We start from the raw sequence: 21,530 nt of genomic DNA on the forward strand, positions 1-21,530 counted from the left end.
CTCCAGTTCCTAAATGAAAACACTTTCTTCATCTTGAAGGAATCTCTTAGCCTTCTGTGTTTCCCCTCAGAGACAGTTGCAACCTTATGAGTCTTTACTAACTCTGGAAGGAGTAACCTTCTCTGTTAGAATAGCATAAAAAAATCCCTGACTGGAAAAGGTAGCCACTTAGAAATCAGTTAATGCTGTTTAAGGATATGCTACCTGCCACTTTTGGTTAAAAAGGTCCCTGCAGATGGGGTAATATTGCATCCTCCAGAATGTCTCCTTTATGACAGCTGATTCTCAGCCATTTCACCATACTGAGGCTGACATTTCAAAGTTGCGCTATCTATCTGCAACAAAGTTTTTTTCTTTTCTTTTTAAGCTTTATTACTATAACTTGAAATCTTCCTTAGGTACTTTTGTGAAGACCCTGCATGATTTCACATAAGAAACTCTTGTAAATCTGTCAAAGCCTATCCCTGTACAAAGATTTCTAGCTTTGTGTAGGACTGACACAATAAAAATGACATGATTAATTACACTCACTGTACTAAACTCAAAAAGCATGCATCATATGTGTAAGAAAAAAAAAAACATTTTATTCTGGTCAATAGAGTTAATTTGCAGTGAGAACAAAACAAGAAATTATGTTCTTACTTGTACAAGTCCTCCAAAGCATCCTGACAAAAAAACATCAAAGTTACTGAGGGTAGCAGTACCGTCTTGCTCCCTGTATATTCTGAGGTAGTGCGTAGCATTGCTATAGGAGCCAAAAAGTACGGAATTACATAAAGCAGTGCTGAGGACTGGGTAACTCATGCCTTTAAAGAAACCCCAAATCTGTAAAACAGACAAATAAAAAATACAGAACATCAAATGAATGATAAAGCAAGTGCAAATGTAAATGTACAACTTTCATCTCACAATTTATAGTGTTTTGGAATACTGTACAGAACTCAAATGTTGCTATATATCTAGGAAATACAAAGTTACACAGGTCTACATGAACATACAATAAATGAAATGTTGCCATGTAGGCGCATATGAAATTATCACTTAACTAACTTTTGCCATCTGAATGTTTGTGCTAGTCGGCAGCACTGACCTGTTTAAAGAATGACTTGCCAGGATGTGAATCTGGCCACTAGTGTGCCTGTTTTAAATAATAGTTATCAATAGATGATAAATGTAAGGGATTCTGGATCCAAAATGCTACTTAAAGTTAGGCTTGCAGTCAGACTTGGTGACCTACGGAGCTGACTAGGACCCAGTGCTGTCTCAGGGGTCTGGCCCAGCTTTAAAAAATGCTCTGTTACAAAATAAAAGCTTAAGACATCTGTGAAATAATGCAGATCAGTGAGATTTCCGCCAGTGTGTAGGTCAGCACACAGAAAGTATGTCTACGTGTCCCTTGTGGAAGATGTCCATACAGGAGATTGGATTTTGCTGCAGGAATGGGAAAGGAGAATATGTGCAGCCTATTGGACTTTATTCTTGTGTGGAGATTGATTTGACTTTGCCAGGAGGATATGCAGCCTAATGGAGTAACATGGACGGTTTGATTTGAGTTTGGTGTAGAAACAGGCAACTGGTCAGGATAAGTGAGTATTTTTCATGAATGAAGTGTGTGTGTGTGTGTGTGTGTGTGTGTGTGTGTGTGTGTGTGTGTGTGTATAAAATTCCACAGTTTGAGGACATTGTCTAGTTATTTGACTTGGTCAGAGTTTAACCCTGAACCTTCACTATGGGAGGCAAGAACCTTAATCCTCTACACCAACTTTTTTTTATTTTGGTGGAAATCACTGAAGATTACAGTCTGCTAGTTAGCAAATATGCAAGCCCCCCTCAAAAATAAAAACAATATGAGATATACAGTAACAGTTCTGATTTTTTTGTGCGACCTGTGGGTTGTTGAACAAAAGCTGCTGCAGTATTAATGCTGTTGTGTCTTTCGGCTTTTCCCAGTTAGGGGTCGCCACAGCGGAACTCCGGTCCGCTAATGATTGGCAGTTGATTTTTACGTGCAGAGTTGCCAGCCCTGACGCGCAACCTTCAACGAAGGTACACCCACTCACGCATGTCTCCACGCAGAAGATGCTCTAGCTGAGAATCGAACCAGACAGCATCTTACTGTGAGGCGACAATGTTACCGCAGCACCACCACCGTGGATGCTTGAGTTTAATTGTTTTGCTATATTCATTGCACTAAAGAATGAATTGCTTCATTAATAGGCCAATATTGTGTAATACAGTCTAAACACGTTGAATTGTAGTAAGCTAAACAAGTTGCATTTTAATAAAATATTTTTGCAGTACCTTTATTGCCTCCAACAACTGCAAAGAGGCTGACATTTGTTAGACCATGTAGTCTGTATTTTATGGAGTGTTGATCAAAACCATCTGATCTTCAGCATCCATTATGTTGTCACTGTTTCCATACTAATTGTGATACAGTCTTCTCTACAAGATTGGATTGTAAAGGATTTCAGCATTAAGTTAAAAGCTTAATCTGGAAGTTAGAGCAGAGAACGACAGTTCCAACTTTTCAGTTAGCTACTTCCTGTGGTAAGAGTGCAAAGTTTGAATCTTTCTACCTTCGTTTACCTATTGTTTCACACTAAGTCACTTAACCAGACAGTGCTTTGGACCATTTGGGAATTTGGGCTAGGTTCCTTAATTGTCTCCAGGAGTGCATGCCTAGCCAACCTGTTGTTGTTGTTTTTCAGCCATTCCTTATTGTATAGCTGATCTAGTTCAGAAAATGTTTGGCAACATCACCAGCAGCAGGCACTGCATTTGTAGATGAAGCACTGAAATGCAGCATTGTTTGTCAATAGCAATATTTGCATTAGTAATAGCTCTCTTTAATGTGGAATTATTCAGATAACTTTTACTTACACACAGATTGTGCATATTGACAATATATGTTATCAAGTGGTTAATACTGCTTATGCTGCCATAATTACTTTTCTATTTAAATTGTGCTAGACATGTCTGGATCTTAAGGTCTGTTGCCACTGATCTTTATGCAATTTTGTGAAGTTCATCCAAAGCTACCAATAAAGTACATGATGTTTCGTCATAATAATAAGGGGTGTATACGGTTAATAAAGTGGCTATGACTGCTTGTGGGGGGGGGGGGGCTCTCAGTGGATTAAAGTAACTTGTGCTCTTATCATCTTTTGATTTTTAAACAGTATTTAATCTCGCTTTGCAGGACTACCGTGCATTTCTGTGAATTAAGTTGGAATACTTTGCCTTATGTGAATCTACGTGACAAAATGCAATATATGACTTTGGTTATTATTACGGCTATTATTTTTTGACACAGACATCTGAAAAGAATGTAGTCAACAATGCAGGTATAACTGCTGGCTTTGGAGGATGTCTGTGGATAAAAATGACTGACCCTGCTGAGCTCATAAAGTTAAAAAGTCATTAGACGGTCTATGCAGAACCAATATGCATGCATGTAAAGCAAAATGGAATACTTCACTGTAGCCATTCTTATCACAATCAGATATGATGCATACACAGTCAATAAAGTAGCCATAATTGTTGGGTATGGATACAGATGGGCTAGTATGACAACAGTTTGAGATACCTTTTATAGATGAAATGTTTTGAAATGGGTACTTTTTGTCATTATTAGTTCATACATTTTGTTTCACTGCTTACTGGAAAAAATGTTCAAAACTTCAAATTTAAAGCAGATTTTAACAAATATCGCTACATTAAACACAAAATATAATTTAAAGCAACAAGGAAGGTGAAAAAAGAAAACACGTATTCATGCAAAGTCCAAAAATGTGTGTAGGAGACGCACAGTTTGAAAACATCCCACAGCCCAACGTACATCTAATCTGACACTGGCTCTGTCACTGGCAAGATGCATTTTCAATGAATGTGAGTTACAAGGGAAGAGAAGTTTATTGTTGCTCATGCTAAGTCTGTTTTCAATGTGAAACTTTTCTGCTTTGTTTTGCTTAGCAAATGGCCATCAGTGCATATGCTATGAAATTTGAAATAAAAGTTTTTAAATTTAGTCCACATCTGTAATCATTTTAAAAGTAAAGAAGAAAATAGCATGCACACTGACAGGTTTGAACAGTGTTTATGGTAAATGGGGGGGGGGGTAATGGGACACTGGAATGACTAGTGGGGGTCTGAGGCCCCATTCGACCATGATCCAGCTCTGATAACTGTCCTCAGACGTCTGTCTGTCTGTCTCGTGGAGAATGAAAATGTATTCAGGGGGCAAAAACAGAAATATGTATGATAAACATAAGTTTCAAAGGGTCTGTCTTTAGACAGTCTACTTATGTGGAAAGCAAATACAGCAGACTTGTAGTACCTTAAAAAGTGCAGGGTCTGAAACTGTGCATGTATTATCCAGTATGGGACTAACTGGGTAATTTCACTGGACTCACAGGTACTACCATTAGCTTAGCTGATAAACATGAATTAGTGCTAAGTTGCAGTTAAAATGGATGTTGTATTTAATTAGCTTAACACAGATTCACCAAGCACTAGGCCAGTGGACTGGTGACCACTAGAAATTCTTTGTTGGCAACTCAGGTTCATGGTAAAGTTGTTAAGCTTTAGCAAGAGGCAAAGAGACAGATATAAAGATAAGTATGTAGCCAGATAAGAGTTCTTTTCTCCCAGGGATGGTAACATGATGACCCCATTAAATGACAGGATGGAATGCTGAAGATAAGATAGGTGCTGCAGCATTCTGAAACATTCATACCTGTCCATTATGCCCAGTAAAATGCCACAGTCTCACAATGGAGGAAATACACCAGCTATAAATAGTAAGCCCCCATATGATACAGAATGAGTCTGTTGTGACGCAGGCACCTGGGTAACAGATCTACCATTAATGTGACTCAAAGGAGACTGGTCAAAAAAAATCTACTGGTGGAGATCAGGAAATAATGCCAAATGTAAAAACAAGTGATCTGTTTTATCTTTGCTTGCCCCATGCCACTAATCTCTAAATTGGTGTTATTTGCTCAAAAGTCATGGTTGTTCACTATGTACCTTTGCTGGACTAACTCAATAAGACACTTTTAATATGGGTGGACTCTTTGAATAGGGAATTAATTCGCTCAGTGTCCCACTTGGGTCTGGTTGGTGAAGTGAAGGAGAGGATGGCAGATGACAACCCATCATGTTCCATGTGCAAGTGTTTAGTGTGTTAGTCATCCTTCCTAGTGATTGTATTCATTACACACAATATCAACATGGACTCTTTCTGCTGGTCTTCCCGGCATTATGCCATGCTAACCTTTGACACTTTTACTTTCTTCGATACAGCTAACCATTGGTAGATGTTAGCTATCCCACTAGTGGTTCCCCATGTCATTCTTGTCCACCCAGCATAAGTGGAATGCAGGATAAATCATCCTGACACGAATCTATACTTGTTTCTCAACATGCCTCTGGCTCAGAATAATAAAAAAGTTCTGCCTTTGCACAAATTTCAGCAAAAGTGAACATAGAAGAAATCTAAGAACCAGAGATATTCCAGTGTACTGGAATCTGTACTATTCACAATGTCTACTCCAGCTACCTTTTGAAAGTGAGATGCTACATATACAATACTAAGACTCAGAATAATTTTCTTACATCTGTTTGGTATCATCCTACATTTTACATTTAACTACCTTTAGCTCTAGCAACCTTACACTATACCAGCTATGTAATGCAAATAGCGCTTCAGCTAAAAATGCTCCCAGACTGAACACATTAGTTAACATTTTACACTATAGACAAAGCCAAAAGTTTAATATGGCATTTTTAGGCTCTAACATGAAATGTGCTACAGACATGTTTGGCAGCAGTTTTCTACTCACTTTTTCATTCTTGTATGTCCTTGCAATGCAGTCTATAATTCCTTTATATTGCACCTGAGTTTGTATCCGCACCTGCAATTCCAGATTAAAAGTTTTTATCATAGAGAAAACACAAATGTGCAAGAAAAATGTATTAACCAGAATATCCAACAACAGTGATGTCTTATAACTGGTGGCTTCTGCTACCTGCCAAAATGAATACATTATTTTCAGAGGCAAATCATTAACCTTAACAAAATCATTGTTAACATTAACAATGGGATGTCAAATAAAACATTTTGCTCAACTTATTTATAAAGTAATAGTCCTGAAATGGAAGGTTTCTTAATCTGAAAGCAGTGAAACTTAATGAACATTCAGTTCCAATCATCCTTCTAAAATTGTATTTTTGTGGCATAGTTTGGTACTTACCAGTGTTATTATATTACATAATTATTTCAATCTGAATTTTTTCTGTTTCTAAAATAGTAATAATTAACATTTAGTGAAGTGAGGTACATAAGTTTACATACTGCAGCTCAGTGGAAGTTATTACTTCCGACCATGTAACAGCCTCAGAAGTCTTACAGCCGAGATGAAATACATACCAGCATTAGTTGTGGTTTGTCTGCCTTTGTTTCACTATGTGCATCTCTCAGCTCTTTTTAAGAGAGCTAAAGTATACGCAGATGTAAGCTTTTAATTTCCAAGGGCAGCAGTAGTACATTGGAAAGCTGCTCTAATGTGAGTCACAATAGACTAGTTTATTAATTACGAAAGATGTGTACTAATGTACAATACACAATCTTGATCGTCTTTGTAGTTACTCATTTTAAAATGGATATTTAGAACTACAAACATGCCATATGAAAAATGGTTTTGTCGAGTATTTAGGCTGCATTTCACTGAGTCAGGCATCTTGGGTATTCATAACAGAAACTATGGTCAGAAGGTGAAAAAAATACATATTTAAGTCACTTTACGAGCTTATTTTCATTTTATTTCAGTTTGAAAACTGGGTAAATGGAGTAGTCAACAGACTCTTTTCAGCCATAAGCTGTACCCACTGGCATTCATAAAATGCATGACAAGTGGACATAGATAAAAGACATGCTAACAGACTAATGATTAAAATTCATATTGACATGCATGTTTACAGTATGTACAATTAAGATTAGAAATTCTACCATCATTACTGATGATTATCAGTATATATGTGGTGGTGCAAACAGTTTTCATTCACTTTAAACATAACCTACCCCCAGTCTGGGAGACTGAGAAAGACGTGCTGAATGATTTTGCCTAAAAGTTTTTCCTTTATTTGTCACAGTGTGCACATATGACATCAGTCACTCCTGTCCTTTCAGTCAACTTTTTTTTATCTGTTTGGTTGCTTAGATCTAAACAATACCACCCATGGTATGGAGGGTGTTATAAACTAGACTAAATGAAAAATGAGAACTCTTGCATTGTTCCACTGAGAAAACATTGGTACATAGAGGAGGTGTGTTACTTTTTTAATGGATCCCTACAGGCTTTAGATCACTTCAGCCCTTTGTCAGGAGATAACATACTTTAGCTGGGTATAGTGATTCAGTACAATATAACACAATACAATACATTCTTTTGCACTGGAAGGGAGAACAGAATACATCAGCTAAAGTAGACATTCAAAAAAATACCAGTACCAGAAAACAATCTTAATGCATTGTTCAGTGTTTGGACAAATGGCACTCATGCCTGACGGACAAATGGACTGTGTCTGTGGCTGCTTATGATATTCTAACAACATAACAAGGCTGTTAGTTCAGTACTGCTACTATCTATAATATTATCAAACTGAAAGTTGACAACACGCAGAAGTATTCATATTTTGATCCAAACTAAACTGTTGTTTTATGGTGTATATCTCTTTTGGAGGTCAAAAAATTGAGAAAAATGTATGTGTGTTTCTAAGCCGAAATTACCTAGATTCACAGCCAAGTAATCAACAATTATGGTTACTGAGTCTCCTTCTTTAAGAAAAGAACCTGCTACTTTACCATGTTCTACAGCTACCATTCAAAGGTTCTTACTAGGCAGGTGGCCAAGATGACCATAGGTTCATAGGTAGGTACTAGGCTATTGGCCCAAGGTCATAAGTAAGCCTAGCCAAAAGTGTCTTGGCTTTCGCCACCCATGTAGATTAAATTCCTGCCCCTCTATCGCGCAGAGCCATAGACGTGATTCCAGGGGTGAATTTCCTATTACCCATCCACTCATCAAGGTTTCTCTTTAAGAGTGCTAATGATGAGCTCTGCTTGATGTAGATGGGAATTTTGTTCCAGAGCACTGGAAGTCTCTCGGTCAAGAATCTGTCTCTCTAGCATGTCCTACTTGTTGACGTGGTGAGGTTTAGGTCCCTAGAGCGTGTAGCTTGGGGAGACTGGGATTTTTTTAAGTGGAGCATGTCCATTAATTCTGGGTTTGACATAGCTTTGTATATCAGACAGAGATCTCCTCGAAGTAAGCAGTATGCGACTGAGTAGAGTTGGAGTTTCCTGAGCCGGTCGGCATAGGACAACTGTTTGAGGCCAGCAATCCTCTTGGTGAGGTACTTTTAGGGCCTCTCCAGTTGTCACAGGTGTCTTGTGAGGTACATCCCAAACGGGGCATTGTACTCGATGAGGGGTCTAATAAGTGAAGAGTAGAGGAGGACAATGACTTCCTTTTTTCTAGATGCAAACCCTTTTGTGATTAAGTGGGCCACATAGAAAGATCTGACCACTGTGGCTATGTAATTGTCAAAGGAGAAGTTACTATCCACTTGGGTCCCAAGGTCTCTTATCACACCTTCTGTGTTAAGTGGACTTCCCCCTATTAGGTAATTCTTTGGTGCCGTGTTTTTACCAAAAGGGACGACAATGCACTTTTTAGCATTTAGTTTGAGGCCATGGTTTTGGCACCAGGTATCTGTCTCGGTGAGGCCCTTTTGCAGGATGTCTACGTCTGTAGGGGAATCGATTATGGCACCCAATTTGCAGTCATCTGCGAACTTGGTTAGCCATAGACCCTCAATGTTCGCTTGCACTTTGAAGAAGTATATACTGAACAGGAGAGGTCCCAAGACTGAACCCTGGGGCACTCCACTTGTCACTGGTTTGGAGTCGGATCTGGAGTCTGCAACTCTCACTGTGTGGGTTCTGTCCGTGAGCCAGTTGGCCACCCATCTTGTGACGTAAGGGCTTATGTTAAGATTGGTGAGTTTATCTAGGATTCCTGAATGGGGGATAGTATCGAAGGTTTTAGTGAGGTCCAGGTAGGCTGTGTGAACCATCTTGCCCTCGTCTATGGCCTTGGCAACTGTTTCAAAGAAGTCTACCACGTTTAGGAGACATGATCTACCCTTTATAAATCTGAATTGGACAGCATCAAAAGTTTGGAGATTAACAATGTCTTTGTTTAGGAGTTCCATGATACGCTCCATGGCCTTGCAGATCAGGCTTGTCTGACTAATAGGTTGCTAGTTCCCGGGGTCTGTGGTGGCTACCCCTTTGTGGAGTGGGATAACCGTTGCTGTGCACCATTCAGTGGGCACATAGCCTGTGATGAGGCTCTGAATGAAAATGGAGTTTAGGTGGGGGGGGGGGCTAGTTCATTTTGGAGTTTGTGTAAAACACAGCTTGGGATGTTGTCCGGTCCCATGGACGCTGTGTTTTTGGCTTTAGAGAGTGCCACTTTTACCTGCGTGTTTGTGATTAATGGTGCTCTACAATCATTTGGTATACTTATAGGCCCTTTGGGGGTGAGAGGGGAGTAAAGTTTGCAATGAACCTATCTGCCAAGATGTTGGCAATATCAGTTGGCTCTGTATATTTTGTGCCATTCTGCTGTAGCTCAGTGCAGATCTGGGTACTGCCATGGAGATTCTTGACATAGCTAAAGAATGCCTTGTGGTTGTCTTTGGAGCCCGTGGCAATATTTTGTTTTTCAAAATTAACTTTGGAGGATTTTATAAGGGATCTTAGCTTCTTACTGAGGCCTGTCAGGGAGTTCCTCCATTCGTGGGTTTTTACACGCTTTTGCAACAGTTTCTTCCTTCTGTTGTAGAGTTTGTTAATGGCAGGGGACTACCAGATTGGCTTCTTTTTTTGGAGGATAGGGTTTTGTTAGGGATAGCAAGATCTATGCACTCATGCAGGTGCTTGTAGAGTGCTTTTGTATAGGATTCAGCAGTCGTGACTGTATTATCCATCTGCAGGGGTGTCGCAAAGTTAGCCACTTCTGTTTTGAGTAATGTGAAGTTCGCTTTGGAGAAATTTTTTTACTATGGTTTCCTTGTGTGAGGGTGGGGTCGGGATGTGGATATCTAGGGAGATTATTTTATGGCATGATCTAACCAGCGAGGAGTTGATATCAGGCGTTGAGCACTGGTCACCCATGTTGGTAATGACCAGGCCAGAATATTGTTGCCCCTGGTGGGAGTGTTGACAAGTTGATCCATGGCATTAGAGTTTATAAATTCCAGGAATCGTTGAGCAAGGGGATTAGTACAAGAGTAGTTTTCCCAGTTTATGTTTGGGTAATTGAAATCGCCCATTATTAGGGTATTTGGTTGGACCCTCATTTTTTTCAATGTCTCCAGGACCGAGGAGTGTGGGTCCTAGGTCATGGTGGGAGATCTATAAGAAGTTACAATTTAGAATGCATTTTTGCCCAGGGTAAGTTGCACTTGGATGATCTCAGCAGCATTATGTTGTGCAACTTAGCCTGGAGGTGTGGGTATCCTTGATGAATATTGACACACCTCTGCCCTTAGTGTTTCATTCCGGGTTTTGTGGCCGAAACATGTGGTATGAATTATAGCCTGGTAGTGCTGGGGTGCTCTCGGAAGCCTTGAACCAGGTCTCAGTCACTGCACAGATATCGATGTTCTCCATTTTGAGGAGTGCCTCGAGTGAGTGCATTTTGAGGTTTAGACTCCTAGCATTGAGCAGCATTGCCCTTAGTTTTTTGTCACTTGTATCTCTTACGGTGGTGGGTTTGTCTTTTGAGTCTTGCCTATAAAAGGCGCTATGGGGTGGCAAGAGCCTTGGCCAATATCCGGAATCCCAGGGGTGACAGGTGCAGGCCATCTTTGTCGAAGCATCGTGGCTTGTCAAGCATATCATCCCAGGCAGACAGATACTGGATCCCCTTTGAATGACACCAGAAGCTTCGCCAATTGTTGAAGTTGATCATTTTATCCTTGTACTGTGGTAACATTCTTGGTGAACGCAGGATGCTACTCAGGGCTAGGGTCATACCTGCCTGGGCTACCAGATCGGAGAGCTCTTCCATGTCTTTTTTCATGTAGTCCAGGGAGGTACGTTTCAGGTCATTCACACCAACATGTATAATGACAGTCATATTTGTACTTGCTTTGTAGTGACCTGAGTGCATGTGTTATGTGGCAGATTCTGGCACCAGACAAGCAGCTGACAGTAACCTTCGATTTGTCCAGCCTGGTGAGTGAGACGACAGTGTGCCTGACTATAGAGTCACCTAGGACTAGTATGTTGGGTATGATGTTTTGACTTATGGGCTGTGGTTGTGTGGCACACAGAGTTTGTGGGCTATGTGTTGTTTGGGATGTGTTGGTGGGAGGAGGTTGCTTGTGAGTCTGCTTGGGAGGTCTCTGTTGCCTAGGCAGATTTATATTTTTACTCAGAGCCTCCATATATGTCTTGGTGTTTCTATGTATGGGTATTGGAGGTGTTGGCTTAGTAGGTCTATGTGACGTGAGTGGGGTGCTGTGAGTATTTACCTTCTCCTCTTGACTGATCCAGTCTTGGTTGAAGAGAGCTTTGCCCCTAGATTGGCTGTATATGTGCATCTCTCGCAGGTATTAGTGTTTGGTGGTACGTGGAGAGGGTTGTCTGTGTACATGAGACAGTTGTGACATTGCCTCAAGATGCCCAGGTTCATTAGGTAGACTGGAGCGTACACCGGGAGCTGTCCCTTGGACATGCCTGAATAATCAGTGAAGACTGTTCTCTTTTGTTAGGTGGGGAAGTAGTAAAGACGGTTTTCTTTTTGTCATGTAGGGAAGTATATAGACTATTCCCTCCTGGCAAGTGAGGGGGTTGAGTGCTGGGTTATTTAGTGTTACAGCAGATTTGGAACAAGTGCTGGGCTAGAAGATGTGGGTCTGAGTGCTTAGGCTGAAAGACTGACTAGTTATAAGGGACAAATTGAACAGCAGACTTTGTGGAGCCAGGGATAGTTAACCCTAGCTAACCGGCGCTATGTGGTGCGCAAAACCGCACAAATGCGTTTTTTATAACAGAAAGATGAAAGGGATAGAAATTAGCCCAAAATGGCCAATAAACTGCAAATTCTGAGCTGAAAACCACTCCTCCACGGACAAATAGGCTGCTCAAAGCTCCCCACTCTCACTGGTGAACAGAGAAACTTCCTCCTATCCAAGTAAGGTATGGGCAACACAGAAACTACAATACAGCCCTGGATTCAGCAAACTCTGAAAACTGGACTCTACTAGCTTCAGAAGGGCAGGAAACAAGTGTAGATATAGTTTTTTTTTGTTCGTTTTTTTCAAGAAGTTAAGGCAAATACAACAAAATAAGCACTTTAAAGCACAGTAAAACGGCTATCGCACTTGAGTGTGTAGCCTACAACAGTTAAAACAGTTTAAATGCTTACAGAAATGATTCTAAAAGTGCAAACAGTAAGTACAATAAACAGCTGAAATAGGCTTTTTAGTATCAAATAACTGCTAGAAACTGAGCGTTTAGGCGGAATTAGCAGTAACTAGCAAGAAACAAACCAAAAAAAGGACTTAATCCCAAGTCTCTCTTTGCTCCTTCTGCTGTTGTAGGACTCTGCAGGACATCTAGGCAGGATCTTGCTGAGCTGATACAAGCGCAAAAAACACTCAAATGAGGTTTTTATAACACAAAGATGAAAGAGATATAAATTAGCCCAAAATGGCCAATAAACTACAAATTCTGAGCTGAAAAACACTCCTCCAGGGACAGATAGGCTGCTCAAAGCTCCCCACTCTCACTGGTGAACACAGAAACGTCCTTCTATCCAAGTAAGGTATGGGCAACACAGAAACTACAATACATCCCTGGATTCAGCAAACTCTGAAAACTGGACTCTACTAGCTTCAGAAAGGCAGGAAACAAGTATAGATATAGGTTTTTTTTTTCCAAGATGTTAAGGCAAATACAACAAAATAAGCACTTTAAAGCACAGTAAAATGGCTATTGCGCTTGAGTGTGTAGCATACAACAGTTAAAACAGTTTAAATGCTCACAGAAATTATTTTAAAAGTGCAAACAGTAAGGAAGTACAATGTTATTTGTCTTTTAGGCTTTTCCCGGTTAGGGGTCGCCACAGGGGAACTCCGGTCTGCTAATGACTGGCAGCAGATTTTTTTTTATGGTGCCGAGTTGTCAGCCCGACGCCTAACCTTCAGTGAAGGCACGCCCATTCACGCATGTCTTTTGGAGGCCACTCGACCGCGAGGAGGACATGCAGACTCCACACAGAAGGCACTCCAGCCGAGAATCGAACAGGAGAACCTCTTGCTGTGAGGCAAAAACACTACAGCTGTACCACCACGGCTTCAGTAAGGAAGTACAATAAACAGCTGAAATAGGCTTTTTAATATCAAATAAATGCTAGAAACCTACCTATGTAACCCAGAAAGTTTAGTGGGTGGATTTGCTACCTTGTTTGATGACAGCCATACTGCTCACCCCAGGAATAAATGTATGGATACCCATGCAATTGCCAAGACAAAATCTAAAGGAGATCAATGTGCCACATTGTTTAACATGCAAGTGCAGCTTGTTCCTTGGGTAGGAGATTCTTAGGGCGACAAGCCTATTTCTCCAAGAGGTCTTGTTTATGTAACAGATAAAATTTGAGGTCTAAGGAGTAATTGTTTTTAGTGTTATCAGTATTTCTGAGATGGCGAAGATCTAGTAGGAAAGTCTGTTTCATAGGGCAGAAAGAGAGGCAGAGATCATCATGAAGAAACTGATATGAAACAGAAAAAGATAAGAGGCTTTTAATCTGTGCATCTAAGGGAACTTAGTCTTTTGATGGTTTAGTTAGAAATCATTGCATTATTTCTTGTGGGGCAAGATGTTTGGAGAGATGTATTCAAAAGGGTGTATTCCTCTCCAGCCTTCCCCTTCCCTCTGAAGCAGATACCGTATCCTCCTCATATTGGCTCTGATTTACTAGCTGCAGTTATTGAAGGACTGAAAGCTAACCTTCAATCCTAAACATTCATAATCAATAGTGCTTATGTTAGCATTATTCTAAGAAACTGATATGAAACAGAAAAAGATAAGAGGCTTTTAATCTGTGCATCTAAGGGAACTTAGTCTTTTGATGGTTTAGTTAGAAATCATTGCATTATTTCTTGTGGGGCAAGATGTTTGGAGAGATGTATTCAAAAGGGTGTATTCCTCTCCAGCCTTCCCCTTCCCTCTGAAGCAGATACCGTATCCTCCTCATATTGGCTCTGATTTACTAGCTGCAGTTATTGAAGGACTGAAAGCTAACCTTCAATCCTAAACATTCATAATCAATAGTGCTTATGTTAGCATTATTCTAAGAAAATGAATATCACCCTCACTGGCTTAATTCTTCAATTATATTATGATGTGTATAAAGCAGTTCAGACTGTAGAACTGGTTCTGTACAACTTCAGAACTAGAAAATTATACCTTACCTTTACTGTGTCCAAAGGATGACCAACCATTATTCCCAGGGCTCCTGCACAAAAAAAAAAAAAAACCAGGAAAAAAAAGTTAATGAGCTAGAATAACTTATAAGCACAGACAATACTGACAGATAAAACAACTTCATCTAATCACTCTTTTAAGATACTACAGAGGACATATATATATATATATATACATTTCAGCTGAGTAGCAGAGATTTTAAGTATCCCAAATGAAACCTGTACATGCTTCTTTTGAAGTGACTGAAATCATGAAGAATCCATATCTGTACCTATTGTAACAGAAGACATTTCGTTTCTTCGAGTTTACCCTTATGCAGACCATAACTATTTAATAAGACCCCAATATAAGTCATTCTATCTACACTCCTGTTCTGTCTCCTAAAGGGAAGCACTATATATTAAAATAAAACTGTGTATGGAAGAATAAGAAATGGCAAAGCAGAAGAAGCTCTGCATTAATCAATTGTGTGGAACAGGCTTTGTACATAAAAATATTACTTTCCAAATTTGTTGCAATTCAAGAAAGAAGCATAACAGTGGGGTAAGACATTGTACATTGTCTTACCCCCTCTGTATGCACTGTACTCCATGCACAAGTTATTACTCCAGTACTGTTTCCATCTATAATATTAGCAAACAAAAAGTTGACAACATGAGACATACTCATATTCTGATCCAGTCTAAACTGCTATATAATGGGCAACCCAGGGAACTCAAGCTGTGTAAAATCTGATGGCACTGTGGTTAGTAGCACAGTGATCCTCCTCTATTTCTAATCTGTTGCTCAACAGAAGTAGTTGAGCGATATATTACATGGTATAAAAACTTAATTGAAAAACCCTCAGTTGTGCAGCAGCATAAGCCCCATCATCAAGATAGTTACCTTCACTGTAGGCAGACCTGCTAATGCAACCTAACTTGTCCCATGTCCACACAGTGATGCCAGTGAGCGCTTCTAAAAGGGCACTTGAGCAGCACCAGCTCCCCTCATTACCATAATATGGTAATAACCACTATTCATTGCCATGGCTAGGGATTAAAACTTTCATTATGAATTACTCACAAACTTGACGGTGGATCACAGAGCAGCAATGACCGACAACCCAGTAATGCATACTACACTTTACTGAGATGTCTGTCATCGTTGCTTTGGGTAGTGCTGTCATGCCCCACATCCAGAGCACAGGAAGGCCTGGGACACATTGGTGCGGGTTTGTGCAGCATTCAAGAAAACAGGATGGTCTTTGTAACCTTCTGCTAACAACCCCATTTCATGTCCATGAGTCAATGCACTCCATGGCAGCACATATGACATAAAAAGCAGGATGCATTTACGCATCTGAGCACAATATCTATGCATACCAGGGCTAGTATACTGTACAGCAATACATTTAGATATATGTCACTTCACAATGTGACAGAATTATGTAGGAAGTGCATTTAAACTCATGATGATCTGTCTTCTCATGAATTAACAATTTTGAGACATAGGAACGTTTTTCTTAAAGGGGTGAGGAGCAGGATACCAGCAGATTACTTTTAAAATGTTCTTTCGTTGTACCTTGCTCTTGTTCTCTTGAGATAATGCTCGGTGTACATGCAACACAGGATTTCCTATCCACCGACAAAAAGGTAGAAAAATGCTGGCACTATTTGCATCATGGGGTCAGAAAAAGCCTCATATATTTGAGAGTGAACACACAAGGAAAGGACTGAATGCTTAGTGGACTTCTTTCCCTTCGTTGGGGGGTGGGGGCGGTTTTGGGTTTGGTTGTCTGACTACTCTTTGACAAAGAACAAGTTTTCTTCCTTCTGTTAATAAATTAATCACAAATGAACTAAGCTCATACTAACAGTCTGGAAGGTGCTTGTCTCTCTAAGGTATCATAACAGTCTTAGAAATAAACTTTGTGAAAACTATGCAAAGAAAAATTATTAGTATGCACACATCCAGCAGTCTTCTCTTCCATGCTTAAACATGCTTCTTCTCACTCCCTAGTAAGGGGAAGGGCACTAAATTCCCCTCAAATAATGAAGCTTACTATTTTTATTAGAGCCCTTTTTAACATGTTCTAACATATCTGATGTGTATTAAACTTGCAGAGAATGTCTTAACTTGAATTACATATACATGCCAAATATTTTCCTCAGTCTTGCACAGATCTGTATCTTTTTATTTATTTAACATTTGTTAACCTGGAAGTCTAACTTGGAATGAAGCCAATTTTCAGTGGGGGCCCATGGAGAAATACTCCAGACATGTCTTTGTAACATGGGAGGACACCAGAGCACCCAGAGGAAACCCACACGAGCACAGGGAGGACATGCAAACTCTGCACAGAAGGCACTCTAGCCAACAATCAAACCGGAGAACCTCTTGCTGTGAGGCGAAAATGCTAATGTTGCACCACTGTGCTGTCCTTTTAGTTCAACAAAATCACTGTAAAGCTTTATATGACACTTTCATGTACTTTAATTTAAACACAGGTATGCTATTCTTGAATTTCTTAGTCACACCCACTACTCACAGTTTGTTTACTGACTGGTTCCATTTTGTTAACAGAATATTATAGGGACACCAATTGTTTTATTATACTGCTCTCACACTGGTTTCTCTATTTCAATTTAATACCCAAGGATCTGCTTCCAACAGCTTTCAGAGCTCCTTAGCAGGGGAAGGCAGTGTAAAGTCCCAAAGCTAGAGTTCAGATAGCGTTCTGTTCAACACGAAAACACCATTACTGAAGCAATAGCAAGATTATGGCCTTAATGAAGTCCTTAATCTTCTTTCCAGGGATGTACAACACTGTGTCCTTCTCTATTTTTTGTGGCCAGAGTTGGTAGACAGTCATCAATTATGAGGGCTTTTCCTATATGTTCTGTTTTAATTTTAAGGTTAGATTTAACAGTCCCATTGCTAACTTGTTTCTTTGTGACTACCACTCTCTATGTATGAGTTGGTGACATGTCCAAGAAAACTAGAGAATTTGGGGAGGTGAACAAGCTAATACTTTTGCATAAGCTTTCCCCCAGGTAGAGGAGTGCTTACAGACCACTTTATGTGTGGAGACCTTTGCCTCTGGTTAAGTAAATACCTGTCTCTCTTGCACTTCGAATCATTGGCACCAATTAAAAGGATATTGTTTGTGAGCATTAAACAACAGAGGTGTCAAAAAGTGAAAGAAATTTGGAGAGGCAGAGTTCAGATGTTCCTTGCATTTTCTGATTTAGGAAAGGAGTATATAGGATTAAGATAGGGGGGTCAGTTTGTGTTAAGCAGCTATACTGAGATTATATTCTTTACCTGTTTTTGACCATGGCCATAAACAAATGGGCACCAGCTCAGTGGAAGAAAATAGGTAAAATGCAGACTTACAGCTTATGTTATTAGCACAATGCAATTGGTTTTAAATGCAAAGCCCCCTAGTTTAGGATGACGGGGAGAGAACTGCTTGAGTGGAGAACCTAGTTAATAAAAACCTTTTTAACAGTGCCATCTGATGATATTGGCTATGCCTGTGGTTCTCTATGGGTAGTCTGTACTCTGGGTTAATTGAACACAGTTGGAGGGTAAACTAATTTAATTAAAAGGAAGTGTTTCACAAAATTAAACTTTTGTGAATAAGGGCAGTGAAAGGAGTGGATGGGAATCAAGAAGTGAAATTCACACGAAGGATGAACAACTCCAGGACCACTGGGTTTAAAAAACAAAAAAGAGTAAGTAGTTGGGAAATTTGCTTTTCTCTCATAGGTTGGTACTATACAAGTCTAGCCATAACAATTCCCTGGATATTTCTCCCCACAGTATTTACTTCCCTGGACCCTTGTTTAGCAGGGCCACTGATGTGATCCCCCGGGGTGAATTTCCTATCTCCCATCCAATCATCAAGGTTCCTTTTGAAGAGGGCCAAGGAGGCACTCTGCTTGACATGTATGGGCAGTCTATTCCAGAGTATGGGGAGTCTCTGGGTCAGGAACCTATCCCTCCAGCATGTTTTGTTCATTGTGATGACAAGGTTTAGATCCCTGGAGCATGTGGCTCTGTGGGATTGGGATTTCTTTTAGTGGAGCATGTTCAACAGCTCAGGGTTTGACATGGCCTTGTATGTTAAGCAGAGATCACCTCTGAGTAGACGATATGCCGCAGAGTATAGCTGGAGTTTTTTTTAGATGGTCGGCATAGGGCAACTGCTTTAAGCCTATGATTCTTTTAGTGAGGTATTTCTGCAGCCTTTCCAGCTGTTGCAGATGACTTGTGAGGTATATACCAAACGGGGCGTTGTACTCTATAATGGGTCTAATGAGTACAGTGGGATAATGACCTCCTTTTTTTCTGGATGAAAAGCCATTAGTGATGAGGTGTGCCACATAGAAGGATTTCCTGACTGTTGTGGTGATGTGGCTATCGAAGGTGAGACCACTGTCCACCTGTGTCCCTAAGTCTCTCATTACACTTTCGGTGTTTAGTGTACTGCCACCTATGTGGTAATTCATGGGTACAACAGTCTAGTCTTTGGTAGAGGCAGATCTAATCAGCTCTCTGGTAAACCTTGAAATGTTTTCTTTTCCTCATAAATGAAAATAGTCATCAGTTCCTCCTAATTTTGCAAGTAATCAAACTCCCCTTTTTCCTATGACTCATCATCTAATCCACAGCCTTTTATTGTTGATTGTGAAAAGTTATTAAGTTCCACACTCATGTCTCCTTGAAAAGTAGTGGATTTTTCCGCTATCTTCCCACCCTGGATGATAAACAGTTAATAAGACAATCATTTAGCCAAGGCTACCATATTTATACCCTTTCAATGAGAAAAAAGAAAAGTAGAAAAAAGTAATGATGTTCACTTGTTTTGGAGAAGTGATGAATCAGTTCCCTCCTCTCTCTCTCTCTTTCCTTTGAATCACAGCACAAAGCTGCATATGATCATTTGCAGATATGTATAAACAGTACAAAATGTTGGTATTATAATAATAATAATATAGTAATGTTGGTTATTAAGTTATTTTGGGCCTACCCTTCCTTCTCCTTTGTCTCTACTGCTATAGACAGTGGCCATCATATCACTGGCCAAAAAGAAGCTGAACAGCGTTCAACCTGAGCAACAAAAACAGCACCTTAATACAGATTTTATGCATTTCTGAAAAATTACCAACATAAAGTTGAAGATGTATAGAAGATGACTTTTTTATTATTTTGAAAAAGGTTAAAGAAATGGACTATTAACATTAGCAAGACAGAAAACAGAACATTATGCCAGTTTCATGTACCTTAAGGGAATTAGGAAAGTGCAGGATGACAGCACCTTTCAGAAAAGGGAAACAGAGGGAAGCTTGGCTAAAGTGCAATTTCAGAACAGAATGATATGACAGAGGCTGATATCTACAACATGAGGAAGTATTTTTGTTTTTCAAAGGGATGAAAATAAATGTATGCTACAGCCTTCCAGCAGGGCAGTTGAGCACATCTCCCACCATGTCTGTAGCAGAGAAGACATTGAAATCTCCAGCAGCACCCCCGAAAGTTACCCAAGATGACTTTCCTATAACTCCAGACAGTCATGCAGTAGGAACTGGAGGGCAACACATCATGTAAGTGGAAAAGGAAATCCTATCATTCCAGAAGGTCATTCAGTATGAATTAGAAGGCAACACATTTTGCAAGGGGTAAAGGAAATCTCTAACAGCGGGTTCTCTATAGTAGCTTGCAAGCTGCTACTGTCACAGCAAACACATTCCCCCTTCAGTCACAGGTTACAGTCCTCAGCCCTCCTCCTTCAGTCACAGGTTACAGTCCTCAGCCCTGTTCACACACATTCCTACTCATTATCTTATTATTCCTAGTTAGACAACCATTACTTGGAATCCACAAGACATTTATTACCCTCTAGTAATCAGCTAATTAATGACACAGGTGTGAAACTTGGACCTTGAGTGTACACTTAAACTTTTCAGCCAGACTTGGTGGTGGAGTTCCACTACACTCCTTTCACAAGCTCATTACTGGCAGCCCTACGAATGCAAATCAAAAGTGCCTGTTCAGCGAATGTTTGTGCCACTTTTGTATTATCTAATTTTGTGTTAATCATGAAAAAGATCTTTTTCTTCAGTTTCCGTCAGTGGGAGATGAAAATCTGTCTGTAAGTGTGTGTCATAGTAGTTTTCCTGATTGGGAATATAGAGCTTGAAACATTATATTCATTGGAATTGCCAAACAGGGACAATGGTATATGCAAAAGAAACAGCATCAAGAGAACTGATAGCACTGGACGTCTAAATGTCAGCACCAGCAACACTAAGAACCATCTCAACTAGACAGACCTTATCAATAATAATTAAGGGTGGTTCAAAAATAAATTCCAGCCAAATACTAGCTTTTCCATCTTGCATGTGGTTAAATTTTTTTCTGGAAAAGGTGGTTGAACCATTACTTTAACAGCTTCCACTGTCCTGCTTATCTCTTCTTCCTTCATTGCTTTTTTTTTTTGTGAAGGGGAAACCAAACAAAAATCTCTGATCTACAGGTTCATCCAGAAGTTGATGTTTGGCATCATCAAGAATGTTTAGGTTTCTGAACAATGACTGCCTATTGAAAATAGCTTCACTTTGAATTCTCGCGTCACAAGTCACTAAAGTGGCAATCGTCAGATGAATACTTTTTAACAGTCTCTTTTCTTTAAAAACTTCTGTCTAAGTTTGTATAAAGTCAAGTCAACAAACTCCAGAGAATACAACTTTGAGGAAAGAGGGAGAAAACAGGGCAAATAAAATTGTCAGTGGAATGAGTTTCAGCCACACTGAGTTGTAGGATTTCCCTGTAAAACACTACCTGAAGTAACAGATGTCTACTGTATCAAATCCATACTTTATAGCATTTATCAATGTTCGTGGCATGTTTTCGTTTCTTTAGGAGGAACATCAGCAATGTCTTATGCAAGGTCACTTGCTTATTCCAAAATCTC

The 21,530-nt window shown here is 39.9% G+C and overlaps 1 protein-coding gene across 3 annotated transcripts in view; it reads right to left on the reverse strand.

Moving 5' to 3' along the window:
* The window catches only part of LOC122805563 (solute carrier family 25 member 45-like), a 1,930,246-nt gene that overhangs the window by 851,276 nt on the left and 1,057,440 nt on the right, over positions 1–21,530 (reverse strand). For all 3 annotated transcript variants that reach the window (XM_044075783.1, XM_044075781.1, XM_044075784.1), the window contains exons 3-5: positions 14,557–14,600; positions 5,847–5,918; positions 643–825 (exon numbers count right to left, since the gene is read on the reverse strand). In XM_044075783.1, coding sequence (XP_043931718.1) covers positions 643–825; positions 5,847–5,918; positions 14,557–14,600 — 299 coding nt within the window. The remainder of the gene's footprint in view (positions 1–642; positions 826–5,846; positions 5,919–14,556; positions 14,601–21,530) is intronic.

The sequence above is a fragment of the Protopterus annectens genome, chromosome 6.part1 (genome assembly GCF_019279795.1).
Source record: "Protopterus annectens isolate FY-2018-M chromosome 6.part1, PAN1.0, whole genome shotgun sequence".
Classification (NCBI taxonomy): Eukaryota; Metazoa; Chordata; order Ceratodontiformes; family Protopteridae; genus Protopterus; species Protopterus annectens.